Source organism: Sphaeramia orbicularis, chromosome 8 (assembly GCF_902148855.1).
Source record: "Sphaeramia orbicularis chromosome 8, fSphaOr1.1, whole genome shotgun sequence".
Classification (NCBI taxonomy): domain Eukaryota; kingdom Metazoa; phylum Chordata; class Actinopteri; order Kurtiformes; family Apogonidae; genus Sphaeramia; species Sphaeramia orbicularis.
Window position 1 is genome coordinate 41,328,895 of NC_043964.1, and position 26,127 is coordinate 41,355,021.

A 26,127-nucleotide genomic window follows, 5' to 3' on the forward strand; every position below is an offset into this window, starting at 1 on the left:
TCCCTGTTACATCCTTTACATGTGAACTCAAAACCAAGAATATCAGTTTACTCTGTTGCTATAAATGGGGAAAGATGAATACAGAGTCGAGTAGCGTTCCAAATCCCAGTTTTATTGGTCGTTGGACTTCAGGTAAACCAATGGCACGAGAGATTAATCCACAATATCAAAAAAATTATACAAAATAATAATACAAAAGGAAGTTCCAGTTATACAAAGCAAAGATGTGGACTTTTCTTTCTTTTTTTTTTTTTTCTTTTTTTTAAATCCTTTTATTTTCCTACGCCCCAAAAAACTAAGTGTAAGGCACAGTCATTACCACATGTTTACCCTTCCACATCCCTTTGTCTAAGCCTCGGTCACCTTGGAGACGACCAGTTTCTGCAAGGATAACCGCTCCTTTTTTTTCTTAACTGGTGAGAGATTCTCAAGCCTTCGTGCAGAAAACGGTCAAAACTTCAGAGAGAAAACTGTGTAGGACATTGTGAGGAGCTGTCACGTATGATTTTATGGGACAATGATTGGTTTTCCATGCTGAGGAATGCATGATGAGTGGGAGAGCACGATAATACACAGCCAAGATCAGCTTTAGCGATATTGCTCAGAAAAATAAAGTATGCTGATGAAGGGCAGAAAATCAAAGAAGTCAGGGTTCAGCGTGCTACAAAACTGCATAAAAGATGGAACATTTAAGTCAAGCAGACAACAAATTTAGCAAAACTCATCCCTTCCCTTCCTTTGCTGACATGTCAGGAAGAGCAACGTCCAACAAAAACAAAATGTGTCCAGTTTATATTGTGAAGGCTGTTAATACAGAAACTGCCCAACATTCAGACAGAAATTAAGTGAAGGAGCAGCAGATTTGCTGATAAGGGCACGGTCGCTATCCTTTGTGTGCAGCAGAAAGTTGGACAGAATATGAGATGTTTTTATCTTAAACAGATTTTGAGTTTAATCAGTAGCACCAGGTCCAGTTTTTAAGATGTGTGTGTGAGATGATACGTTTTTCCAAAGATTTGGTCTTGGTTAAAGGCTGAGGTTTAAGTTTGGTCGTGGGACTCAAAAAGCACCTTTCGAAGGGTCTATAAATCATGTCACTCCATCGCTAACCGCTGCTATGGCTACCTATACCTACCTAATGTTTGCTTACCCATGATAATGTCTGTGCCTTGGACATAGAAAAAGAAATTAATCTAACTGTGTTTCTGCAAGTTTTTTTCTTCCAGTACGACAGGTGTGTGCAGTAAACATGTGACTGCACTATTTTTACATTTTTATTTTCTTTATACTCTGGACAATAGGTTTAGCTATTGGAGGAGGGGGAATGGGGGGTGGGGGGTGGGGGTTTGACTTCCTACATCCTGTTTGGTCCAGGACATTCAGACTCCCTGCCAGCCAATGAGAACACAGCTAGAGAACAACACAGGAAACTGGAATATTTTACAGTTGAGATGAGGAGGAGGGTGCGTAAACCCATCAGTTACATCTTGTTTGAGATCTTTAACATCATCAGATCTACTCCAGTTATATCACATAGTCGTTGACAGAAGACCTGCTCCAGAAACAAACATACTGGTCTAACAAACTGGGGGATATGTGTTTCTACAAGACCACCAAAGCACACAAAAACAGGCTCGCTTTTTGGACTCGGCCAACAGGAAGCAGCTGTAACTGATCTGTTCAGTGAGATGGAGATCAGGTAGAAACACATGTACCTCATCAGGTCAGACACCATGAATACTGCCACCACGTGCTGCTCACACAGACAATAGAGACGAGTAGAAAGACGAGGAGGGCTTTAACTCAGAGGGAGAGGAGGGGCTCTTCAAACGTGGCTCTGCTCTGCTCTGGGGAAAAGGACGGCCGGCCGGGCGAGACGGAGAGGGCCAATCATAAGGCGAGGAGGGAATGAGTGACAAGTCGAGCAGCAAACCAGATCGGAGCAGAAAAAAAGTGCACAGCCCCACGGTAACTATGGCAACAAATAATAAAGGTTGACACTGCAGAGCAGAGCCGGAAAAGAGAGGGATAGGTGAAAATGAAGGATAAAGGAAAGAAAGGGAGGCTTTGTTCCCTCTTCTTCTATCCTTCCTCTTCTCTCTGTGCAGTTCATCAACATATAAAGTCATAAGTACAGGATATTATATAAGGGGAGGGGATGCCAGGTGTGCAGGGGGTGGGGGTTGTACATAGGTAGATGTATGGACGGAAGGGTAGTGCTGCTGTGCCGGTCGCCGCACTATATTCATTTATCAGCATCACGGCAGCCAGGCGACCGCATCCCGTTGCCATGGTTTCTCCTCCTCTGTTTCTTCTCAGTACTCCCAGAACGTGGCGGTCTCCAGGTCGTCTGCGTTGGCCTTCAGCACGCCGGCGTGGTCGCCACGGAGGTACTTGTTGTCGGCGGCGTGGCGGATGGCCAGCTTGTTGTAGTCGCAGAACTCGAAGAGGAAGTCGACGGGCGTGTCGCTGCTGCTCACCACCGACTGCTCATTCCCCACCATCCAGTATTTACCTGTGGAGTCTGCAGGAGATAAAGGTGGATTAGACAAAACAGATGGAAAAGAAAAGGAGAGAGGGGAGGAAATAAGAGGAAGAAACAAAAGCACAACAAAAATTTGCTTACACTTCATAATGCTTGTAATACGTGTTGGTTGATGACAGTAATAATGCAATAACATAGATATTAACAAATATGTGAGTTTGTTATATGTATTACAAACATTTTTAATGAGTCAAACTAATGTACACATTTGTTAAAGCTGTACATTAATCTCTCATGATGTCTCAGTAAAGCATCAAAAGAGATTCACACACACTTCATCATGTATTTATTAGAGGTGAACCATTCAACGATGCTTTCTGAAGCTACTGGCTCTAATGTAACATCAACGCCTTATTAAGGCTGATGAATCCTTTATTATGCACTTAACACACATTTTTCACAGCTATGGGAGAATGAGAAGAAATAGAGGCAGATTATAAAAGATAGAATGAAAAGGATGTAAATTAAAGAGTTGTTACAACAGAAGACAATGATGATAAAGAAGACAGTGAAGATGTTGAAGAAAAAGAGGAAGATGAAGCAGAAGACAAATGAGGATGTTGCAGAAGAAGATGACAAAAAAAATTAATTACAAGGAAGAAACAAAGGAAGTTGCAATGTTTCTTAGTGAATAGATAAGGTTCCAGTTAATAATGCATAGACTAGCCTAAGGACATGCATAAAACCTATATGAGTTCATGTAAGTGTTAAAATGGCATCACAAATATTTATTGACTTTAACAATCCTGTTATACCAGTTTAGTGGTTTAAGAGGTTTGTTGCTTTATTAAGATTACTAAATGTGTAATGACGCATCTATCATCTATGTTAACTATGCTTTTCTGCAGCTTCCGGATTTAAAGTGAGTGTAAAGCTTTATTAAGGTTATTAAATCCTTGGTGATGAGGTAAAACTAATGGAGGATGAACAAAAGAATTACATAATCTGAATTATGTGAAATTACCCGAGTCAAATCCCTCTTTTGGCACTAATGCCTCACAAGTGAGTAAATCCAAAATGACAATGAATGAATGAATGAATGAACGCTTATTTTAATCCTTTGTATGCCTGCAGGATGCACCTCCATGAGCTCTGTTCAACTATACCCATTGGCCTGTTGCCTTCATGTTCATATTCACATCCAACATTACATCTGTGTGCTGGTAGATTAAGATAAGAGACCTTGGAGGCTGTAGGCGCCGTCTCTGAACTCCAGGGTGAAGTAGTCGTAGGAGGAGCGGTTGGAGTCCAGCGTTCCCGTCACCTTCCTGCAGCCGATGAAGCCGTGCTCCCCGCGCAGCACGATGATGGGGCGGTTAATCAGCTTCATGATGAACTCCTCAGACTCACCTGCAGACAGACAGATTCACAGGAGATGAATATATGCACAGGTGTATGAAAACAGAATGCATTTTATTTTACAGTGGATGTTTCCAAAAGAGAAAATGTGGGGCTTGAGTGCCATAATGTCCTGATCTTTGAAAATAAATCCACCTATCATAGAATTTTGATCACTCTTATCATGAAAGATAACATGTACAGAAGTGAAGACTGAGCTTATTCTGTTGTCAATTTAAAAGGTGTAAAAGACAGCATACAACATTAAAGCAGCAAGACTAAAATAATCATAAAATGACCAAAATAAACAAAGGAAAAACAAAAATGACAAAAATAATTAAAATGCATAAAAATTTACCAAAATTAAACAAAATAATCAAAAACATGAACATTAAACTAACAAAAATTTGCTAAGTATATTGTTGAAATTGGCGAAAATCAATGGCAGTAATATAATATAATCAGGAACATAAATAAAAATGAATACAAATTAACAAAATAATCAAGACAATAAATAATAGTAGAAACTGATGAAGAATTTGGCAAAGTAATTAAACTTTCAGATCTTAACCCCAAGTCTGGGAAAGGCAGAATTAAAAACATGGTGAACTACCTAAAAATGCTTGAATCTGTACAGAGTGCAACTCAGCGTTTGAGCTCAAAGAACTGACTTTTCATTCGCATCATTAAAAACTTCAGTGCAAAGCAACTTGTGTGAGAAAAATACCGAAAGCCGACCCTGGCAGCCGACAGCCCCTAATCATAAAACTGCAGCACAAACTCAAAACCACAGCTTTCATCGACTAATGCCAACATCCAGACAGACAATCAGCTGCTCCAGAACTGCAGCATCGTCTCTGATGTGCTGAGGATGTCTGAACTTCGTCCACAGAGCGAACACAGTGATCCTCCATCACTAAATGGGGTGCTCTGCATACTCAACAGTTTCACCATGATGTTTCCAATCAACAAGAAAGAAACAAATCTAGAACATGGCACAAAGACAAGCCAAAGACTGCAACAAACCAGCACTCTGAGGAGTAAACAGCAACATGGAAATAACAAAACTGCACAGTTCTGAGTGGAAACGTCCTGCTATTTCTGCACTGTGCTCAAATCCACCAACACTTTAAGGGACTTTACTTAAGTATCACTATTTTAGGCAACTTTATACTAAACGTTGTACTTCTTACTCTACTGCATTTGTTTGACAGCTTTAGTCTTAACTCTTCAGAGATACAGTTTTCATCCCTTCCCGTCCAGTGAAAACCACATATCTGCACACATGTTGCTTCTGAATGGTTGGTAGACCAAATGAGAATGTTTTTCTTTGTGTGTGGGAGATTGTCCTCTTTCTTAAGTTATCCCGTACTGGTCATGCTTACGACATTAATTGTGCTTTGTGTATTACTTGCAAGACAGTCACAAATTCAGTAAAAAAAAAAAACAAAAAAACACCATAAATCACCACTGAACCTTTTTATTATGTGAATTACGTGCGGGGCAGAACCTATGGGGAACAGCCATTGCCTGCCAAAAGTGACGTACCCACGTTGATTCTGGGTGATTGAGTGCGAGTAAACAAGCAGAAGTCAATGAGCAAGACTGAGTGGAAAGCATATGTTCACGCTTGTTGTTTGTGCAACTGTAAGCTTTGCACTCCGCCATTGTCCTAGAGACGCGATCCAGCACTGGCCGATAATGTGTCATCTTCAACTGGTTTCTGCTGCACAGGGTCAGTGACCAGTCCATTGTAGACCAGGTACTCAGACAGACCAACATGTCTGTGTCACTACCGGTGGTGGAACAGCCAGTGAAGGAGGCAACATGTCTCTGACCATGACTGACTGACGAGGCAGCGACTTATTAATCGCACATATTGTATAACGGCTATATGCAAGTTACTGGACAGAAACGCTAGTATTATACGCAATCTTTTGAAATGGCTAGAAAATACATGACAAGTACCCTTTAAATAAAGTCTTTAATACCCACTTCAAAATCATTTTGCTGGTGTGGTGGATGGAGTCAGATGGAGGCCTTCCTGTGTTGAGTAACGCCTATTTTCTCTGTGCCACGCACTGTCACTGTTCTTGACCAAGGTATTAATGAAGATCTGGATCATCTTGCTGATGATACTTCTTCACTCGAGTATATAAAGTATGGTTAAATAAAGTTTTGAATGCAGCGCTTTCACCATTTGGTATTAGCAGTTTTACTACTATATTAGAGTACACAAAGTCTCTGGATAAAAAGTCAGAAAGGCCAGATGGAGATGGCTTGGACATGTACAGAGGAGGGATAGTGAATATAAAGGTAGAAGGATGCTGAGGTTGGAACTGCCAGGCAGGAGGTCTAGAGGAAGATCCAAGACCAGATTTATGGATGTAGTGAAAGAGGACATGAAAGTAGTTGGTGTGAGAGAAGAGGATGCAGAGGATTGGGTTATATGGAGGAAGATGATTCGCTGTGGCAACCCCTGAAGGGAACAGTTGAAAGGCAAAGAAAAAGATTAGAGTACACGGTCTAAATGTTGAAAATCCCAGATCGTTCTTGAAAAGTAAATCACTTTCGACAAATCGCACTCACCGGCAGAGTCGATGGTGGCTGCTAGCTGCCCGTTTTTCTTGGCTGCAACGTATTTCCCATTAGCAGCCCGGAGAGTCAGCCTTTTCCCACGCCACTCAATGTCAAAGTAACAATTAGCTGACCTGCAAAAAGAGACAGAGAAAGTGAAGGCAAACGAGGTAAGACGGTAATTAAATTTACATGGCAGTTGGATATCTGGTAGCACAATTGCATGAGTGTCAGGTGTAAACACACATTCACATTTAGCTCTAGTGTTGCTCAGAAAACTACACCCTCCTGTTTTATCAACAGCTTAAGTAATTGTTGGGTAATTGGATAGGTAAGCTCAGAGTAGACTGATAAGCTTCATTTGTAGTTGGTCAAGTTAAACCAAGTAGCCTGTTAAATCCTTCACTTGGCAGAGAAAAGTCGGGCGTAGATGTACAATCTCTTATCTGAGACTCTGAATGCTCTCCAGAGGGTTTTCGTTTCTTTTGTAAGGAGCAAACCAAGCCAAATCTCAAGAATGCGATGGAGGAATTCAACGAACTTCCTGCAGAGTTCGTACGGAGTGACCCCTGAGTGTCAACGACCGTATCTGCTTTCTCTTATTGAAATATGGAGTGTCAGCTACAAGTTAACTCAGGACACATGGTTCTTGGACATTGGTTATATCAGATTATTATTGTACATTGCATATTTTTTTAACTCAGATTTGCCTTTTGGCTTCTTGTCTAGAGATTTATTGAACACCAAATGCATTAAACGAGTGGGATTTTCATAGTAAAGGTAACATTTAATACAAAAATAAAATCAAGAAGTACTCTGTGCTGGGAAATTTCCATTCTGGGGGCTCATACAAAGAGGGTGTTTTTTTAGTAGCGGCTTTCAGTCCAACATGGTAGAGATGTAGCTCTGTTGCTTATGTTGCTACAGTACAATTAACTTTCACTCACCAATATAAGTTCTGTGACAGTAAAAGGTTACCACTGACATACACACTGTTATTTCAAATATTCAGTATCTTCTGAATGGATGTTCTGGGTTAGGCCTATTCCCAAGTGGAGCGTGTGAGATATTCTGATAATATTCCAGTTTTATGAGGATTCTTTTCACATGTATACTGTACATTTAGAAAATTTATCTAATTTGCACATTTTACTGTAGATTGCAACACACAGCACATGTTTACAATCAGCTGGGATGAAGACAAAGACCCTCCGTGTTAGAGATGGATGCTCTGCAGAAAAGTCAACATTTATGGTGAGAAGATTAAAAACACACCTACTGTTAAGTGTCCTGAATGAGGAGGTCAAAAAAATATCAAAAAGTCAAACTTTTCCAGAAGTGATTGAAGGAACACAGTGGAACATCTGCCACCGCTGGAAAATTTAATATTTATTTACATTAACCATATAAATTCCTTATTAGGATTTTAGTCTTTTTCAGAATAACTGCAAAAATTGGAGTATTTCGTGCCTGTAAATTTTGTCACAAAGAGATAAGAGGAGACGAAGACAAAACCCTTTGAGAGAGACATGCAGCAGTACTCTGTTGCAGTGGAATGATAAATATTAGTTTTCTGTTCTCACTCACAGTTCTTTGTCTCATATAGAAGAATAAAGGTCATCAGAGTTGCAGGAGGTCAGGATGAGTGCATCAAAGATAGTCATATGCAAACCCTCCTCTGGTTGAATTTGCACACAAATGCCACAGTCATGACACTACCCCCCTCACTCTTCACCTCCCACTAAAGTAATCCACCCCCCACTGAACACACACACAAACTCTTAAGTCATGCCACAGCTCAAGTTACTGGGGGCGGTTCCAGATGAACCAGTATCAGATTTTGTCTCCCATCTACAAAAACACAATCAGTGCCACTGAGAGTTTGTGGGCAGACAAATGAGGTGTGACTGTGGTGAATCCCAACAGACATGGAATTTATTGAGAATTGATTTTGATGTGTGTGATACTAACTTGGTGGAGGCGGTGCACTGCAGGCCACCATTCGCAGTGAGGGTCCAGTATTTCCCCGCTGCAGTCCGGAATGCACACTTCCTGTTTTCGCGACAAATCTCCACCTGGAACACTTCCTGGTCGCCTTCTTCGTCCTGATTGGCTGAGAGGTCCATACCTGTGCAGATGAATGGGGAAGGGTTAGTCAGAATACAAGTTGTAATTAGCTGTGATATTGGTAGACAGATGCAAACACACAATCACCTACGCACATCCTTTGGTTAGGATCAGACGCACTAAATGAGCAACATCAGACAGTTTGGATTAGTGGAGGATTTCACACAGCTGCACACACACCCCCACCCACCCACTCGCCCACTCACATCTGTTAGTCCAGACAGACTCCAGTTTACTTCAAAGGATCAGTCACAACAGTGGATGGTCACAAAGACTGGAAAAAGTGTAAGGCCTTAAGAATCATAAGCCGCTTTCCCACTATTTCAGTATCATGTCAAATCACCTCGACTTGGCACAGCTTGGCTCAGTTCGGCCACCAGTACCACTGCAGGTACAGTTCTCCATCAGTGAAATTTGTCGTTATAGCGACACACTGTAAACTACTGTGGCAAACTTAAACACCAAGATATAATTCTCAAGCTGAAACATTCTATTGAGATTCTTTCAGGCAAGAATACAGCCAGTTACACTACAAAGGTTTTGTCAATTCATCAAGACAGACCTGACGTGAACATAAGCTTTTTTTCCCCCATTAGCTTGGCTTTCTGTACCACATTGTGACATGATGACACATAAATACTGACAGTGTAGATTCTGGATGGACTGATCTGTGATCTGCATTTTAGTATCACTTTCTCTCATTTAGAACCTCAGCGAAGGGGATAGAAACAGTGTCTGCTAGCACCAGGTTGTCTCAGAGTGAAAGATCAAAACAGCTGCAGTGACTGGAGGAAAGTAAAGCTGATACCATCAGTAGAAAAGCAGCTGGTATAGAGAGCAAACTACAACTTACACAAAGACCCTGTTAAAGCTTCAGTGTGTATGATTTAGTGGTACCTAGTGATGAGGTTACAAATTGCAAATAGCTGGTTACCACTCACCTTCCCTTCTATTGCCATGTTTCCACTACGAGGTACTGGCTCGACTTGATTCGATCTGGCCTTTTGGAGTTTCTGTTATGTAAATGAACCTGGAATCTGGCACCCGATACTACTTTTTTTTTACTTGCTTGGCTGAGGTTCCAAAGCAGGTGATGAGATAATAAAATGTGACATGCAAACACTGCAGACCACTGATTGGTCAAAGAGTTGTCTTTGCATCATCAATGCACGACACGCCATTACAAAAAAAAAAAAAAACAGATTCTGAAGATTACAGTAAATATACCGGTAGGCTAATCCATAATGACAGCCCGCAAAACAACACAGTGGTCGGTTGAGGAGGTTCAGACATTTCTGTCCTTGGTGGCCGATGAAAAGATTCAGCATCAGCTTGACAGGGCAACACACAACTTGCGAATTTATCAGCAATTCTCTGAGCAGACATCACAGAAGTTATGCGCAGTGCCACTATGACGTCCAAGTACTGTAAAGTCAGTAGTATTCTGTAATGGAAACGGTCTCCTGGAATAGTACCTCGTACCTGAGTCGAGTCAAGCCAGTTCCACGTGGTGGAAACATGGCATATGTGTGTAGAAGAAACTGTAAAAGCAGACATTGCCCTATTGTGTGTTGGGAGTGACCTTTCTGGGCTACAGAAGAAAAGTATTAGCATAGAGATGTAAACTAGCATGAGCTGATTACTGAAATATTATTGAAGTTTTCTTGATTTCATTGATTCTTTTTTGCTACAAATGCATATAGTCTCAAGTCTCTTATCAGTCTTTACATAATAATTGGTATCAGCCCTGAAGAAAAAACATTCTGAAAAATCAAAAAGTCCCTCAAAGATAAAACCTTTCAAAATTGTGGATTCATTCTGTTCCTTTCCACTAGAGCCCCCTGAATGCTACCCACTGCTCCTTTAGTTAATGAGTAGATTTTTTAAAACGATAGCTAATTTTTAATGATCAATTAATTCTAGTCTAAAGTTAAACTCCAGCTCCCTGAATGAGAATGCTGCTGTATTTCTCAGAATTATATCATTTAATTAAATACTCATGACTGAATTACATTTTTTAGTTTTGGGAAATTGGCCAAGCAAACCGTGGACTTCGCAAACTAAAATGAGCTTTTGGACTAATTAAAGAAGGCAGATAATCAGTGATGAAAATAATCATCAGTGCAGCCTGACTTAACAAGCCGCTTTCAGCCAAAAATCTATGGCATGTTTGTGTCCATGCATCCCAGTGTATGTGTACAGAACAGCAGACCTCATTAAAATCCCATCAGCCTCACTCACCAGCAACAAAGAGGTAAACAAAACATGACCATCGACTATGGGATGAGGACCCACAACGCTGCAATGTGCCACTCCCATAATGTACACACACACACACATACAGTTCATATATGGCACAATGGGTGCCATTGTATATGATGAGGTCATGGCGTGGATGGACTTGTAGCCAGAGGGGCCGCATGAGACGCCCAGAGAAAGAGATGGACTGTCTGGTGGACCACTGTGTAAATGTGTGCAGAGACGGGGAGGACGAGACAGGCTGAGAAAGAATGATGTGTTTGAGAAAACAAACCAACACACTCTTATTCCTGACCCATCCCCCTTTCATGCATGACCCCCACCTAATTTTATCTCATTTTTTCCATGTTTCTTGTTCCCTACACCCCTACAAGCAGTTCCAGTGGTCATACTGAATAGATTAAAGGGAGTGTTTGGCCTAAAAAACTGTAAATTATTAAAAAAAAACAATCGCTACATATCGGATAGAATGGAAAGTAGGTCATTCGGTCATGATACTTTTCAAATGGAACAGCTTGTGGATTGAAAAAAAAAAAAAAAAAACACAGAACACCGATATCCTGGAACATTCTGCCTATTTTTGGAGATTTTCTCTTTTTTCAACATGGGCTCAACTTTGCCAAAGATGTTCTCTATTAAAAGTTTCATTGTAAAGCCAGTGTGACCACAAAAGGAATATTACGTAACACGTTAGTCACTAAAGAGTTACTGCTCACCATTTGCAAAAAGGAAAAAAATATACAATACTCCTCTCCTGCCGAGTGCCCGCTAAAGTCAACTTAGGAGTTCTGCAGAGATTGAGTTTCTGCAGAAATATGCAAAGCACACACACACATGCAGATGATTGAGAAGAAAAAAAATATATAACTGAGCATAATGGAAACCACATGGTGAGGAAGGGGGGAGTCAGAGGCGATTAAACGCAAGTTAAGCAGCAACAGACATGAATGGTTTGAAGGAACGCGTACGAAGGAGGACGAGAGGAAGAGAGATGAGGGTCAGAACAGATAGTGAGTACAGTAGCACAGGAGAAGCCGTTTATTACAGCGGTAGGAAGCACATAGAATAAACCATTTACTGGGGAGCTTACATTAGTGACTCATCTACAGCATGAAGGAGCTTAGTCCAAATACATGAGGAAGTTGGAAGAAATATTATCTGTGGTGTTTAATAGTCAGTTTGTGATGTGAAAGGACCTATTTCAACCATTACCTCAGCAGTAACAGACCATAGAAGGCTGGTATTATCTCTATAATAATGCATAAAAGCAAAAAACTCAAATTTAAGGAGGCATCAGCTTTTAGAAATTTCTTTAGAGACAGTATATTCAGAAACCGGACAACATTTTTATTTATTTCAGTGTTGAACTGCAGCATTTTCACACTACAGACCAAACTTCAAGGAGTAAATCTCACTACATTAAGCACACAGAAATGACTTGTACAATTTTATGAATGATATATATGTGAAAATTATGTGCAAGTCATAATAAATGGGATTGTAAAAAGCTGAAAAATTATTATTTAGGAACCAGTGTTGAAGTCAATGCCACAGTATAGGACATTTTCAAATGATAACCCCACAGAACCAGTTCACCAGCATCGTGGCAATATTCACCTCAAACTCATGAATTTTACTTCCTGAATATGAACAAGGAACCTGATAAAAGTTACTCCCTCACTTTTCCACAGACACCATTTGACTAAATTTCCTACTGATTTGAATTAATGTAGCAGCATAATTTTTAACCCTGTTTGTTCATATAATCTACAAACTGATGCCTGAAGATGTACAAGTAGTGTTTCTGCTCGTTTCGCTGAAGTTTGAGGCTTTCATTTCCCCTGACCTTGAAACAGATCAGACTAAACCAAGGAAAGAAAAATATTGACTTAAACACGACATGAAAAAAATGACAAAAACGCTGGCCCTGAGGACAGTGAAGCCTCGGCTGTGACCCAGAGAGAGGCGGCCTGTCAGGATTTATCTGCTGTGAGCCTTCATACACCCAGATCCGTTTACAATGATAACTTTGTGACGCTCATGGGGTTAATAGAGGCGTAGGAAAGAGGGTCCGCCACACCAAAAGAAGTGACCACACATAGAAAATCCTCCCAAACCACACCAAATGTACAGCGCACGCACACACACACACACATATAAGCCCAGCACTTGAAAACAACCCGTCTATCTTTCTGTCCACCCCACCCACCACATTCAGCCTGATGGCGGCAGGCACAGATTGTTGGCCTCCGTTACTGTGAACCAGCAGGACTGTTTGCACCAGGGGCCTGCTGTGAACGCACGCGATTGTATCAAGTGTGTGTGTGTGTATTTTCTATTGTTAAGCAGGGCTGACTGAGGAGGCGACCAGCTGGGGCACAAACAGGGAGACAGAACATCAGCCTTTGTTCTGATCCAAACACACACACACACACACTCAGCCTACACTCTAAGTACAGTGCTGCACTTACACACCACTGCATTTACAGTATGGACACACACACACACACCACATCAGTACTCCCACTTCCTCTATCAAAAGAGGTCAGACATCTGAGACTGGCAGTCTTGCATCCGGGGATGTCCCAAATCTTTTGCCAAATTAATTTAATCGCTCTGCATTCAGTGTGTGGCACGGATCGACTGTTGGACTGCGAGTTAGCGTCCATTAGTGTAGAGACACACCCAGAGAGAAGCCGAAAGACACACTGGAGACCGGCTGAGGCCTAACCTATAATAAAGTAGACGACATCAGACAGGAGAGGTTCCCTGTTGCTGTGAAGTCGACGTGAGTCAGCTCCCCTGTGCACAGACACACAAACAGCCTGAAGGTCTATAAACACATTAAAAAAACAAGCAAGCAAACGCTGCCATAAACAGTGAATAAATATAACCAAGGATGAATACATTGATTCATTGCTTTCTTTGGATTTTCAATGTGTGTGTGCTACTACGTTGATGTGTTGTACAGAGTGCAAATCATTGCCCTTTACCCTGCAGGGATTAACACACACCAGCCAAGGTCGGAGATGTGTGTCTCATGTCTCATTTCCTGCTAGTGGGGGGTTGAAGGATACAGAAAGGGTGTCAGGGCTGAATCATGGCCAGACACAACACGGAGTCACAGTTTGTGCTCTTTTTCCCTTCTTTACACCAAACACATACTACACAAACACATGACTCTGATGTTTGATTATATGACTGATTTGCTGGAAGGCTTTTGGAAGTCTGCAAAAACCGACCAAATATGAATACAACTGCACTGTTAGTGTTCTCCAACTATAACTTAAATATAGATGTTAAACAAGTCCAAATCATACCCTAAAAATGTAAATTCCTTTAACCCTTAATGATCTAGTACTCCTTTTGTGGCAACTTCTAAATTAATTTATGTACATTTCATCTTTTCTAAGTGATTTATCTGCATTTCTTATAATATTATTCTCTGGATTTTTCAGTGGAAAGAAGGTATTTTCCTATATTATATTAACTGACCATGTAGCTGTCTATAAAAGTTCAGAGGTCATTATATCAAACCATAAAAAAAGATATGTGACTTTTTCAGATAAACATATAACAAACAAACAAACAAACATCTACAACCACTGTCTTTTGTCAAACTACATGCGATTTATTGGTGAATCAATATTGCAGAAAATGACAGGGTTTCCATGTTCATTAGTGAGCCTCTGTACATCAGCTGCTGCTCAAAAGCTGAGAAACTGCCTTTTTACCCAAGTTATTTTAATGTATTGATAAGATTAGCAGTTTTAAAGTCATTAAATATTTTAGATCAGTAGATGCTCTCAGTCTTGGAGGGTTAACAAATGAATGAAACTGGCTACTTTCCACAGCCCCTGATTATACATGTTATGTTGTTTTTATTCAATGTGCAAAAATACCTTTAAAGTTTCATATTTAAGAAGCTGCAACCTCAGAAATATTGGCTTTTTGCTTGAAAACTGAGGATTTTGAAATTTTCTGTATACGTTGCCATCTTTCACAGGACCATAAGGACTTCACACATTCAAACCATGTCCTGTAACTCCAAATTAACTGAAAAAACACATTCCCTGGTGAGAAGGGGGGGGGGGGGGGTGTCACAGGATGCACCCCAAGCAGATGCACTTTCTCATGATCTCATTAGTGTTTGATTGACACGTGCATTCTCCACAGACTTAAGTGCTGAAACCAGTGAAAGCCCACAGGGTTTTTATCTTCACTTCACTCACATCTCTTCTGCTTCTCTATGTTCAGATGCAAAGGATGATAAGTCACTAAGAGCGTTCAGTCAAGCACATGGTGGTCACACCAGTAGCTGACAGGATATGATCCACTTATTAGCTGACAGCGTTCACTCACGCTGCGCTTCAGTTTTGGGGGGAGTGGTAGTGGCGGAAGGCAGAACAGGCCACTTAAGAGGCCATTGAGCTTCAGGATAACTGTGTGGTAATTGTGTCTCAGTCCATATGAGGGTCGTTAAACTGTCTCTGAGGGAGTTTGTGACCATCTCCACTTCTATGGATGAGCAGTGGTGGATGTGTGGGTCACCAGAAGAGCACCAGGGTAAGAATAATGGAATTTAAGAATGTTGTGAGCATGGGTCGTGCTGTAATGTGCACTAATATTCCTCAACAGTAAAAATGAGACTTGTTTTCCTGTTGTTTTCCGTAAGAATCCCCACATGAGTCTGGGGATTCTTACAAATGTTGGCTTAAGTTAAACATAAATATTCTCAATTTGTTCACTCCCAGATCATAGCAGTATGCAACTGACACTGGTGAAAAGTTATTAGTTTGCTTGTTAGAGAGGGTTATCATCCAGTAAACGGTGATTCTGAAAGAGGAAAAACAAGCAGTGAGGATAAATGTCGGTGGAGAATTGAACAATGAAGGGAAACCATGTCAAAAAATGGATCCCTTGTGATTTGCTTGGAGCATTTTGGACTCAAAACACATGATTCATAATAAAAGGCAGTAAGCTTGGAATATTTGAAGAACTATTGAAAATATATTCAATATGCAAACCAAACATAATATATTACATTTGTTTAAACTGAGCTTTTTAAACAACAGAAGTACTTAAAGTTCATTTCCGACAGTATGTATATCATGGTACTGCATTAAGACAATGTATTCAGCAGCTTTTTTTGCTGTTGTGGGGATGCAGCTGCTTAGTTCTACACAAATATGCATTAAAAGCCTGTTGGCCAAAACATAATCAATCACAGAGATCTTAACCCTGTAAACAAGTGGTTTAACCCATAAAGACCCAGTGCTACTTTTATGGCAGTTCCCAAGTGAATGTCTGAGATTTCTTAAGCTATTTATCACAATTTATTATAATATTATCCTCTGTACTTTCTATTTTTTAGTGTAAATCATATTGCTTTCCTATATTTAATTCACTGATTATGTAGATGTTCATAAAAGCTATGAGTAAATTCAAAGGCTATTATATCAAAACTGAGGCAAAAGTCACTTTTTCAACAAAACATTAACTATAACTATTAACTATATATTAACTGAACCTTAAAAAAGTGTCTCCGTCCACTGTCATTTATCAAACGATAGAGGTTTTACCGGTGAATCAATGTTGTAGATGATGACGGTGTTTCCACATTCACTATGGAGCCTCTGAACGTCCAAATGGGTCATATCTGATGACCATAAAAACATGACAAACTGCATTTTACACCAATTATTTACACGTGTTGATAGGATTAGTGGTTCAAGTATTAAACAGTTTAGATCAGTAGATTATTTTAGTCAGTAGTGGATGTATGGGTCTTTATGGCTTAAACAGTGGACCTCTATAGCTCTGTTTAGTGACCATCTAAACTGGATTTACTAGCTCCGAGGACAACTTGATCAGTCCAGACTCATCTCCATAAAGCAGATTTGGGGCTGACCCAGTTGAAAACCGCGGGCTGCTAATGGAAGCCAGCCCACGACTTCACCCGCTATCTTGGCTCAGGTCTGCCCGGCAAATAACTGGTGTGGAAGCGACCCACAAGCAGCAGCTGTCAATTGAAAAACATCTGGAGCCAGTTTAATTCCACTCAACATTTAATCCACATCACAATGATCCAGTTGTTGGCGGGCTGAACATGGTCTTCCTCTAAAGGTTCAGACTTTCTACTGATTACGTGCAGACTCTTGCAGCAGAGCAGTGGATGGGGCATCTAACTGGCTAAAGTGTCCTTGAGCAAGGCATCAGATTAGTAGTGCTCCTGTAGATGCAGCGTACTTTAGGAGAACTAACCAGAACAGATTGCAGAGTCAGACCAAAGCTCCTAAATAACTATTAAATGGCACCAAAATGTCTGATGTTGAATAAAGAACTGTCAGTTGATGTCAACATGACTTATGGCTTCATTAACCCGTTAACCCCTAACATATCTGTAGTGAGCATTCTAAATGTATGATTTATTTTAAATACTCATTAAAATTCAACCATTTGCTGAATAACAAAAAATTCTAAATGTGCTGAGAGAATAGACCTTGTGCTTTCTATAGACATCTGAGCATGCTCAGTGCACCCCCCACTGCCTGTGGAATGGGATTCAAAACAGAGCAATGAGTGAGATCGACAGTGCTTTTCTTTTTTTTTAAAAAACTGTTTTACTTGTCGTTTTTTGTTTTTAATGTATATTTGCAGTGTTGTCATGATTTTCTTTTGTTTGCTGTGTTTTTACTGAGTTTTGTCCTTGTAACTGCTTTTTTGGAGTTCAACCAGGTGCCAAAAAGCAACTGGACTGATCTAGAAAAAAAAGAGCCCCAAAACAAAAACTACTGGGCCAAAGTTCAAATACTTGTTTTTGTTTAGTGTGTTCCAGTTCACAGTTCATGTTCAGCATCCTAAACCTCTTATTGATGTACATTCTGAGTGCCTTATTAAGTAAAAACCAGTAAAATTTCCATTCCTTTGTCTTTTTCTGTTATTTCACCCTGTTTTGACCCTAAAACACACAGTAAAGCAAAACCACTGGAGAAAAGGAACACAAGCACATACTCACAGCAGCTTTTGTGACACTGAAAGATGCAAATTCACAGCAGCCCGTTTCATTGAAATAACATCCCAGAGGTTAAAGGGTTAAATATGTTTATGTTCTGTTTAAGATGCTAATAGAAAAATAGTATTTCACAATGAGGATAATGAACATTTTCACATTAAAAACTGCAAATAATGGCTCTGACATTCGCTTAACTACGCCCTCTATAATAAAAAGCATAATCTGATTGAGCAAAATGTCCGACACAAATGGCATTTTTCCACTTGGGGATTGTTTGGGCATGATTCATGGCCTAATTACAGAGGATGCAATCATCTAATGCCTGCGGATCAGCTTCAAAATGCACATTTTATAGTGTTCACATCCCTTTTAAAAAAAACAAAAAAAAATTCAACAGGCACCTTTAAAGACTGACCTCCATTTTGTATCTGTGACTGACCAAGCAAAATTTACCCGGAAAAAACGAGTGCAGATGGCGTGAAAAGCATTTAAATATTCGAAATAAACAGATGAAGCTGGGAGACTGAACATACGAGTTCAGGGTGTGAGAGAGTGACAGGAGAGGAAAATAAAAGGGGCCTGATCAGGCTTTGAGAAGAGGAAGTTAAACCACTGAACCACACGGTATTCTCCCCACTGACCACAGACTAATTATAGATTTAGACAGCATCAATTATTCCTATCATTCATTATATTAGACAGTCTGTGTTGTTTTCCTCATCTGTGCTATAATCACAGTGTGTCTTAACCTCTAATTCAAGGCAGTTTCAGACAAAAGGTGGTCACTTCTGTAGACAGACATTGTTGGATGCTGACAATGACAACACACACAGCAGCAGCAGCAGCCACCGCCAGGCCTGGAGGTTGGAGGAGCAGGGATGGTGGGGGGAGGGGAAGCAGAAGACCAGAGGCTGATGGGAGAGAAGATGAGACGACGGTGACAGACGTGTGAAGTAGAAGAAGAAGAAGAAGGAGGGTGGGAACAGTGAGGGGAGGAAGGAAGGAAATGAGGAGACAGCGAGGAGGAGATGGAAAAGTGAAGAGGTAAGAAGGAAGGAAGGAAGGAAGGAAGGAAGAAGGTGGAGAGACATGCTTGTATCTCTGCCCACTTGTCCAGCTGAATACCAGATGTACGTACATGAACAGAATTAGCCTCAACACACAAACACTGTGATTAAATGAAGGTCAAAAGACAAATCAGGTCAGGTGTGTGCCCGTTTACACACTATTTATCAGCAGGGAGGCATCACCCAGGTGGAGCAACAAAAGGTCTCTGTTCATGTGTCAATATCTGAATTACATGAAGAACCAATGAACTCCCTCAGGACTAAAGAGACTCTTAATTCCAGCGTGGTTAATTATACAGCTGCCAGAAGAACACAGACTCAGAGGACTTTGGGTTTGCCATGTCATCAGGACTGTGTGACTAAAATAATGATGATTCAGGTTCTGTGAGACAGATCATTAGCATTACTCAGTATATGATCTGAGTGATGGAATAAAACTCAGTGAAAGTGACAGAATGATAGATTATTCCCTTCCTTTTCTGTCCTCTGACTGTGGAGCTACTCTGGTCCTGCCAGTCCCTTTAAAAGGCTTTTTTACATTTGAATGGTGGCACACGCTCACATTATGCTGCATATGTGTTAACAGGCCTAAAGAAACTGTGGACTTCTTTGTTACACTCTTTAAATGTCATTTGTCTGCTGTAAAACTCTCCGAGAGTCCCTCCCAAGAGCTTTACAGCTACCAATAACAATCATATGTGATCTTTTTACCAGCTTTAACACGAGATTTGGGGGATTTTAATGGAAATAGAAGGGGGGAATGAGACACAGATTCTGGTGTGAACCTTAATATGACACTGCATTCTCAAACCAACCCATTCCTTCGCATGTGCACATGTATGTAGGCCATCTATGTCCTACATCCCACACACTCTTTTGGATGTGTGTGTGTGTGTGTGTGTGTGTGTGTGTGTGTGTGTGTGTGTGTGTGTGTGTGTGTGTGTGTAGGCTGCAGGGGGGATACAGTCTGACATACCATCACTTTAACCCTTCCTTCGCCGTGAGCGCATGGGATGCCAGCACACACACACAAACTCTCTGGACCACCAGGCCTGCACGCACACACACACACACACACACACAAACACACACACACACACACACACACACACACGCCTTGGACCACCACACCCACCTTGCCGGGTGGAGACGTTCCTCTCGTTGGCAGCGGTGAGCACGACCTGCGGGTGGCTCTGCTCCAGAACGAACAGCTCATCCTTTCCAACGCGCCCGCTCTTGCCGGACTTCATGGTACCGGAGGGCCCGGACGGTGCGAGGTACCTGCCGCTACAGTCCCTGAACGCCACCTTACCGGAGCGGAACTCCAGCGTGTAGCCCGTGCTCTTGTCCGTCGTGGCGACCAGTGCTCCGTCATTCCTCAGGAAGCGGTTGTCGGAGGTCTGCAGGTGGTACCGCTGCTCACGGAACACCAGGGTGATCATGGAGTCCACCCCCCACGGGACGTCCCGGTCGATGGCAATCTCATCCACCTTGGAGCTCAGGTGTGCGTACCGCTTGCGCGTCAGGCTGAAGATGTTCACCTGCGGGTGCATGGCGATGTGCACGCTCCATTTCTCTGCCACAGAGGCGGTCTGGGCGAAGCAGATGATCCGGTCCTCGGTGCCACCCAGGTAGCGTCCGTGGGGTTCGGACTGCAGGGACCAGCGGCCGTCATCGTGGGCAGTGATGATGAACCGGCACTCGGGGCCTGGGGTCTCACTGTCTCCGGTGACGTTGCCGTCCTTATCGGCGGCGATGTACCGGCCCAGATGTGACTTGAGCAGGAACACGTTCCCGCTGGAGTCGTCCCCACTCTGCTCCAGAGTCCAGATCTGCTTCTTCTTCATGCTCGTGGCTGAGGCATTGATTTTGAAGCCGAAGGTCTCCGCCGTTAGGTATTTGTTCCCGCAGTTGATGAGGCCGAACTGGATCTGCAGCATGTCGCTGGTTCCGTTAGTGGCGCCGTTGGTTGTCATGGCCGGTTCTGTGTGCTCTGCCTTGGCTCGGACCGGTTCTGTGCGTCTCAGAGGGATGAGGGGGGGCGGTTCTGGAAATGAGCTCGCTCGCGGCTGAAAGGGTGGGATGCTCTGCTGCCTCGCGTGCTTCTCTTTGTTTGGGGAGTGTGTGTGTGTGGCTGACTGGGAGTCTGTGAGCGCGCGCCGCCGGTCCTCAGTGCTCTGCCTGTCTCAGCAGCGCGAGCCCGTCGCCACAGCTGCAGCCTATATAACCATCACTGACGTCGTGACGCAGGCCACGCCCACATGCAATGATCAGAAATGTGGGAATAAAAGCTGAAGGAATGTTCTGTCCTCTACTGCTCATATGGAAACTCACAGGAGACTCTACAGGTGTGGAAACAGGTCCAGTCTTCTCCTCAGGTCATTTTAATAGTGAATGAGGAAGGGGGGGTGTCTCACCCCAGTAACCAGCTCTGTTCACCACATCCTCCTGACATATTCAATCAATCAATCAAATTTTATTTATATAGCGCTAAATCATAACAAAAGTTATCTCATGACACTTTACATATAGAGTTGGTCAAAACCAGACTCTAAGTCAATTTACAGAAACCCAACAGAATCCTCCAGGAGCAAACACTTGTGACTGGTGACAGTGGAAGGAAAAACTTCCCTATAACAGCAGAAACCTGGAGCAGACCCAGACTCCTGGAGGATGGACATATGCCTTGACCAGTTAGGGTTAAAGAGAGAGAGTAAAGGAGGAGAAAAGAGAGAGCGGTAGAGAGAGATTGGGGGAGAGGGGGAGAAGGAGGAAGTAGGGGGAGACACATGGATGCAGTTGATGCACAGAACATCTAGTTGATGAACAGGTGATGAACTAGAACATCTATAGAACTATATAATAAACACTATCATAACTATATGGATAAGTGAGTGATGATGATGATGAAGGCAGGAGATATTGACTCTGTTTAATTTTTTTTTTTTTTTTTTTTTTTCAAGCAGCCATATCATCATAGTCTCATTCTCCATCTCTTTCCCTCAAATACACTTATCAAATACACTCAGCATTCAAATCATGAGGATGGGATGATGGCGCCACAATAAAGCTCTATTCATGGCCTGTGCACGCACATCAGAGGGCAGGAAAGGCTCGCTTCCATAAACAAAGAGGCCAAACAGATCAGACTGGCATCTTTTCACAGTATGCACGTGGTACACACATAAAAGTATGTACTTTTAAAGTGTACAAAGCCTGCTATCACTATCTGCAGTTGTTAAAAGCTTAAAACAGTTAGGGAACAAGGGGTTTATACCTCATTGCACTTCTAGTGAGATGACATGAGCCTTATCTGTCTTTCTAATATGGATGCTGCTCAGTTTGTCTTTCTTAGACCAAATCAGTATTGTTTATAGTAGTGATGTTGTCGTCCACCTCCTCTTTCAATCTGCATGTTATCGGAGGTAGTCTGTATGATTAGGAGATGTAGGATCATAACTAAGTGTGCACATGTTGGCCCAAAAGATGAGTTAAATTTTGCCTACCTGGAAGGAAATAGGAAAAATTGGGAATAGGAGGTAATGTTTTCCAATGCATGTGGATTTGTTTCTGACAGTTGAGGTTTTTACTCATTAACTGAATAATAATGAGTGACTGTAAGGCTATAAAAATAGAGGTTATGAAATGCTTCACTTAGGTGAGCCTTTGTATTTTCATAAACAAATGACATGCATGGGATGTGACTGCAGTGCTTCAGTGTGGGAACGAGTGGGTTTGCATTTGGAAAGTTCATGTAATCTGACTCTGATAAATAATTTAATCTGCAGGGGTTTCTCTCCTGCAGTCTGGATAAATCCAATCTTCAGACAGTACATCTTCAGTCAAATCGAATTTCAGTGTAATTTCACCTCATGAATTGCTCTGTAATATAATCATCTGACATGTTCTGGTATATTTTTGCTTGCTTATGTTATGCAATATTTATGTTTAAGAGCTAAATTGTGAAAGCAGAGGAGAAAAATGTCTGAGTCTTTTCCGTCAGCTTGAGAACACTTTAGGACTTTGTTGCTTTATGTTGTGTACAAAGATCTTATTAAAAAAACAAACAAACAAAAAAAAAAAACGTAAGAACCTCTGCTGTCCATATGACCTAGAAAGCTTTCAAAGTAGTAAAAGCAGTGTTTTTTTTTTGTTTTTTTTTTTCTTTTTGTTTTTTTTTCTTTTTTTGCAGTCCTGCCAATACAGGATATTTCATCATCCTGAGAAAAATCCTGGTTCAGAAAATTGTTGCTGTGGGGAAATGTACATGAATTTATAAGAATCATTATTATATATTCTGCATAGTCAGCATGTTTTTTAGATGTGGACAGGGAATGCACACTGAAATTGACCCAGTGCCATTAACCCATCACTAGCTGAATGTACAGGACCACACCACTCACTGTAGACTAGGAGAAGTGGGCTGCCATGTTAGGCACCCACAAAGCAAATGGTGGGGTTAAGTGCCTTGCTAAAGGGCACATCAGCCAACAAATTGAACCAGAAACCCTTCAGTTACAAGCAGCTTCTCCAACTCCTAGGCTGTGGCTGACCTCAGTTATATGGTGAAAAGAAAATTCAGTTCTGATTGCACACAAGACAATCTCTGACAATATGCAAACTTTGTCATTAAAAGACTTCGACATTTAGCAGGAACCAAATTCTTCAGTTAGACATTAGTAAGGAATCGGCAGCTGAGCACTGTGACATCACTGCAAACTGTACATAAAATAGAGAAAGTCAGTTATTCTGGACTGACTGACTGATTGACTTTCTGGCATTGTCTGACACAGCAGCATCAATAAGGCACAATTCCCTCTCATCATTTGGAGCCAACTGCAGCACAAATTAACTAAAAGGCTTTAGATGAATAATTGATTCTGGTTTGTTGTGGGATTCACAGACAGATGCCACTCTTAGATGATCAAGAACTCTCCAAATCCATCTCAATGAATATATGAACACATACTGTACTTTTAGAAATGTTACTTACATGTAATATTTATCTGCAGAATTACAAACTATTATGTGTCCACTACATGGGATTTTTGAGCAGGAAGCAGCATTCACTTGCAGTAGACTAGATACTGAAATACCTGGTGAATCAAATTATAATTCCCTTTTGTTATACCCCAACCCTGTAAATGCTGGACCACATCTATCTCTCCCTCCAGACGGGTGCCTTCATTGTTGCAGCTCAGGGAGCGATAGTAAAGGATGGAAGGAGCTGCAATCATAATCACACACACAAACACACACACACATAGAGCATCTCTTAGACCCTGCAGCCCCTGAATCTCTTCATTCTGACCCTGATTTGAGAAGAAATTAGCCGCAATTTGTGATTACAGTACACCTTATTCACACTCCTAAAGACACACACACATACACACACACACACAAACACAAACCCCTGGGGAAAACTCCCCTTGGGCGTCTCACATGCCTCATGAAAGAATGAGGGGAGGGAGAAAGAGGCAAGCTATCTTTGTTCCCCGAGCCGCGCTTTGAGGATGGTTACCATGGAGACCTGCCTCAAATCTGCTGGTTGATGAAGGGCAGGCGGTCTGCTGCAGCATGTGCACACACACACACACACACACACACACACATAAACACACTGACACACTGACACACTTGCTGCACCCACAGTACCTGCAGACGGCGCAGCACTGCAGCACTGCGTCAGAAGACACGAAACTGGCCAATCAGCATCTTTTCCCATCACACACCTCTGAGCCAGACCCAATCACCACTGTTTTTTCACAGCTGCATCTCAGTGTCCTCCTATCAGAAGGCCTGTTTCAACATGTGTCTTAAATATGCAGCCAACCAAAAGGCCTGCTTGTGATTTTTCTTCAGAGACAGACCATTGACACTTAAGGGCGTCAGAGTCTAATTAAGATCATGGACAATATTTACTCATTTGTTGCCTGTGAGAGATGTGACAATAAGATGGAAAATCAGTCCCAAATATCTCAGGGTGTTGACAAAATGAAAAAAGAAGGGCAAATATCTGACCTATATTCACTGAACTCCTGTATCAAATCACTGAAAGTACTGTCCACTAATGTGTGTGTGGATTTGCAGTAGGTCAGCTGGGATTGTATGAGATTTAACTTGACAAGTGAAAATGTGTGTACAGGAGCTTTGGCTGGTTCATCACGGTTAAACATGGAAAAATGATGATGAAAAAAATATGGGATGAGATCTGTGTCACCTCTCTCGCATTAACCTACATTTTCCTGTGAACATTGACTGAGTAAATGGATGCAGGTCGATCAGATGAAAGAGCGGAGGTCAGGGTGTGTTTCGGTGAAGACAGTTTGACATGTGAGTAAACATCTGTCCTACCTTGTGATCCAGTCATGCATAAAATCATGTGACGTTCCAGGTAGGCACATTATTCCCACAGTTCCTCACCTTCTTGGACTTACAGCTGGTCATCCATTGATTGTATTGATTGTTTCAATAGTAGCACATGTTTGAGACACACAATAGTTTCTCCTTGTCTTTTTTCTGGCTGTTAGGATCACATTAAGTCACACACAAGAAGGAAGAGGTCTATTCTAATCAGCTTTGTACGCTGCAAATTAAAAATCAAAAAATCCATGAGAGTGGAGCTGTAGCTGTCAATACCTTTGGAGCATCATGATCCATAAACTGGGTCTGTGGTTCCCCATATTGACAGATCAGATTTTAAACCCTTAGTGTTAACTTTTGATCCTAAAGCTACACAACAACAGAGTGACCAGAAAAGCATTCCTTCCTCTCAGAAACACTGCCAGACCACAGCCATTTCTAAGCATACGTGATGCCAAGAAGGCAAACCCAAGCTTTCATTTTGAGCCGACTAGATTATTCTCACAAAGCTATCACAACTTTTCCCACAATGCACATCAACAGGCTAAAAGAACTCTATTGCTAGACTCCCTACCGGAGCTGAAAAACTGTGATTTTTGTTTCAGATGTTCACACACAGAACACCCTTAAATCTGAAATCTGCTGCCTCTGTATTTGGTTTTAGTTTTTATTTGACTAGGGTCGTGTAACCTTGTGCCCAGTTTTTGTTCCTCCTCACATTCTTTGTATGAGCAGCGATACCTTTATTGTTACGATAATATTTTAATAACACTTGAGCTGTGTAGATAATGTCCCGTAAATCATTCTGGGTTCATTTACAGTCAGATGTCCAGACT

At 41.6% G+C, this 26,127-nt stretch overlaps 1 protein-coding gene across 1 annotated transcript; it reads right to left on the reverse strand.

The window, feature by feature from the left end:
* Positions 1 to 91: 91 nt before the first annotated feature.
* On the reverse strand, positions 92 to 21,134 carry fscn1a (fascin actin-bundling protein 1a). The gene is made up of 5 exons (XM_030140915.1): positions 20,064 to 21,134; positions 8,432 to 8,588; positions 6,473 to 6,594; positions 3,728 to 3,895; positions 92 to 2,524 (listed from the first exon to the last, which is right to left on the reverse strand). The coding sequence occupies exons 1-5, from the start codon at positions 20,902 to 20,904 to the stop codon at positions 2,316 to 2,318; spliced, it is 1,497 nt and encodes a 498-aa protein (XP_029996775.1). The 5' UTR covers positions 20,905 to 21,134; the 3' UTR covers positions 92 to 2,315.
* Between the last annotated feature and the right edge of the window lie 4,993 nt (positions 21,135 to 26,127).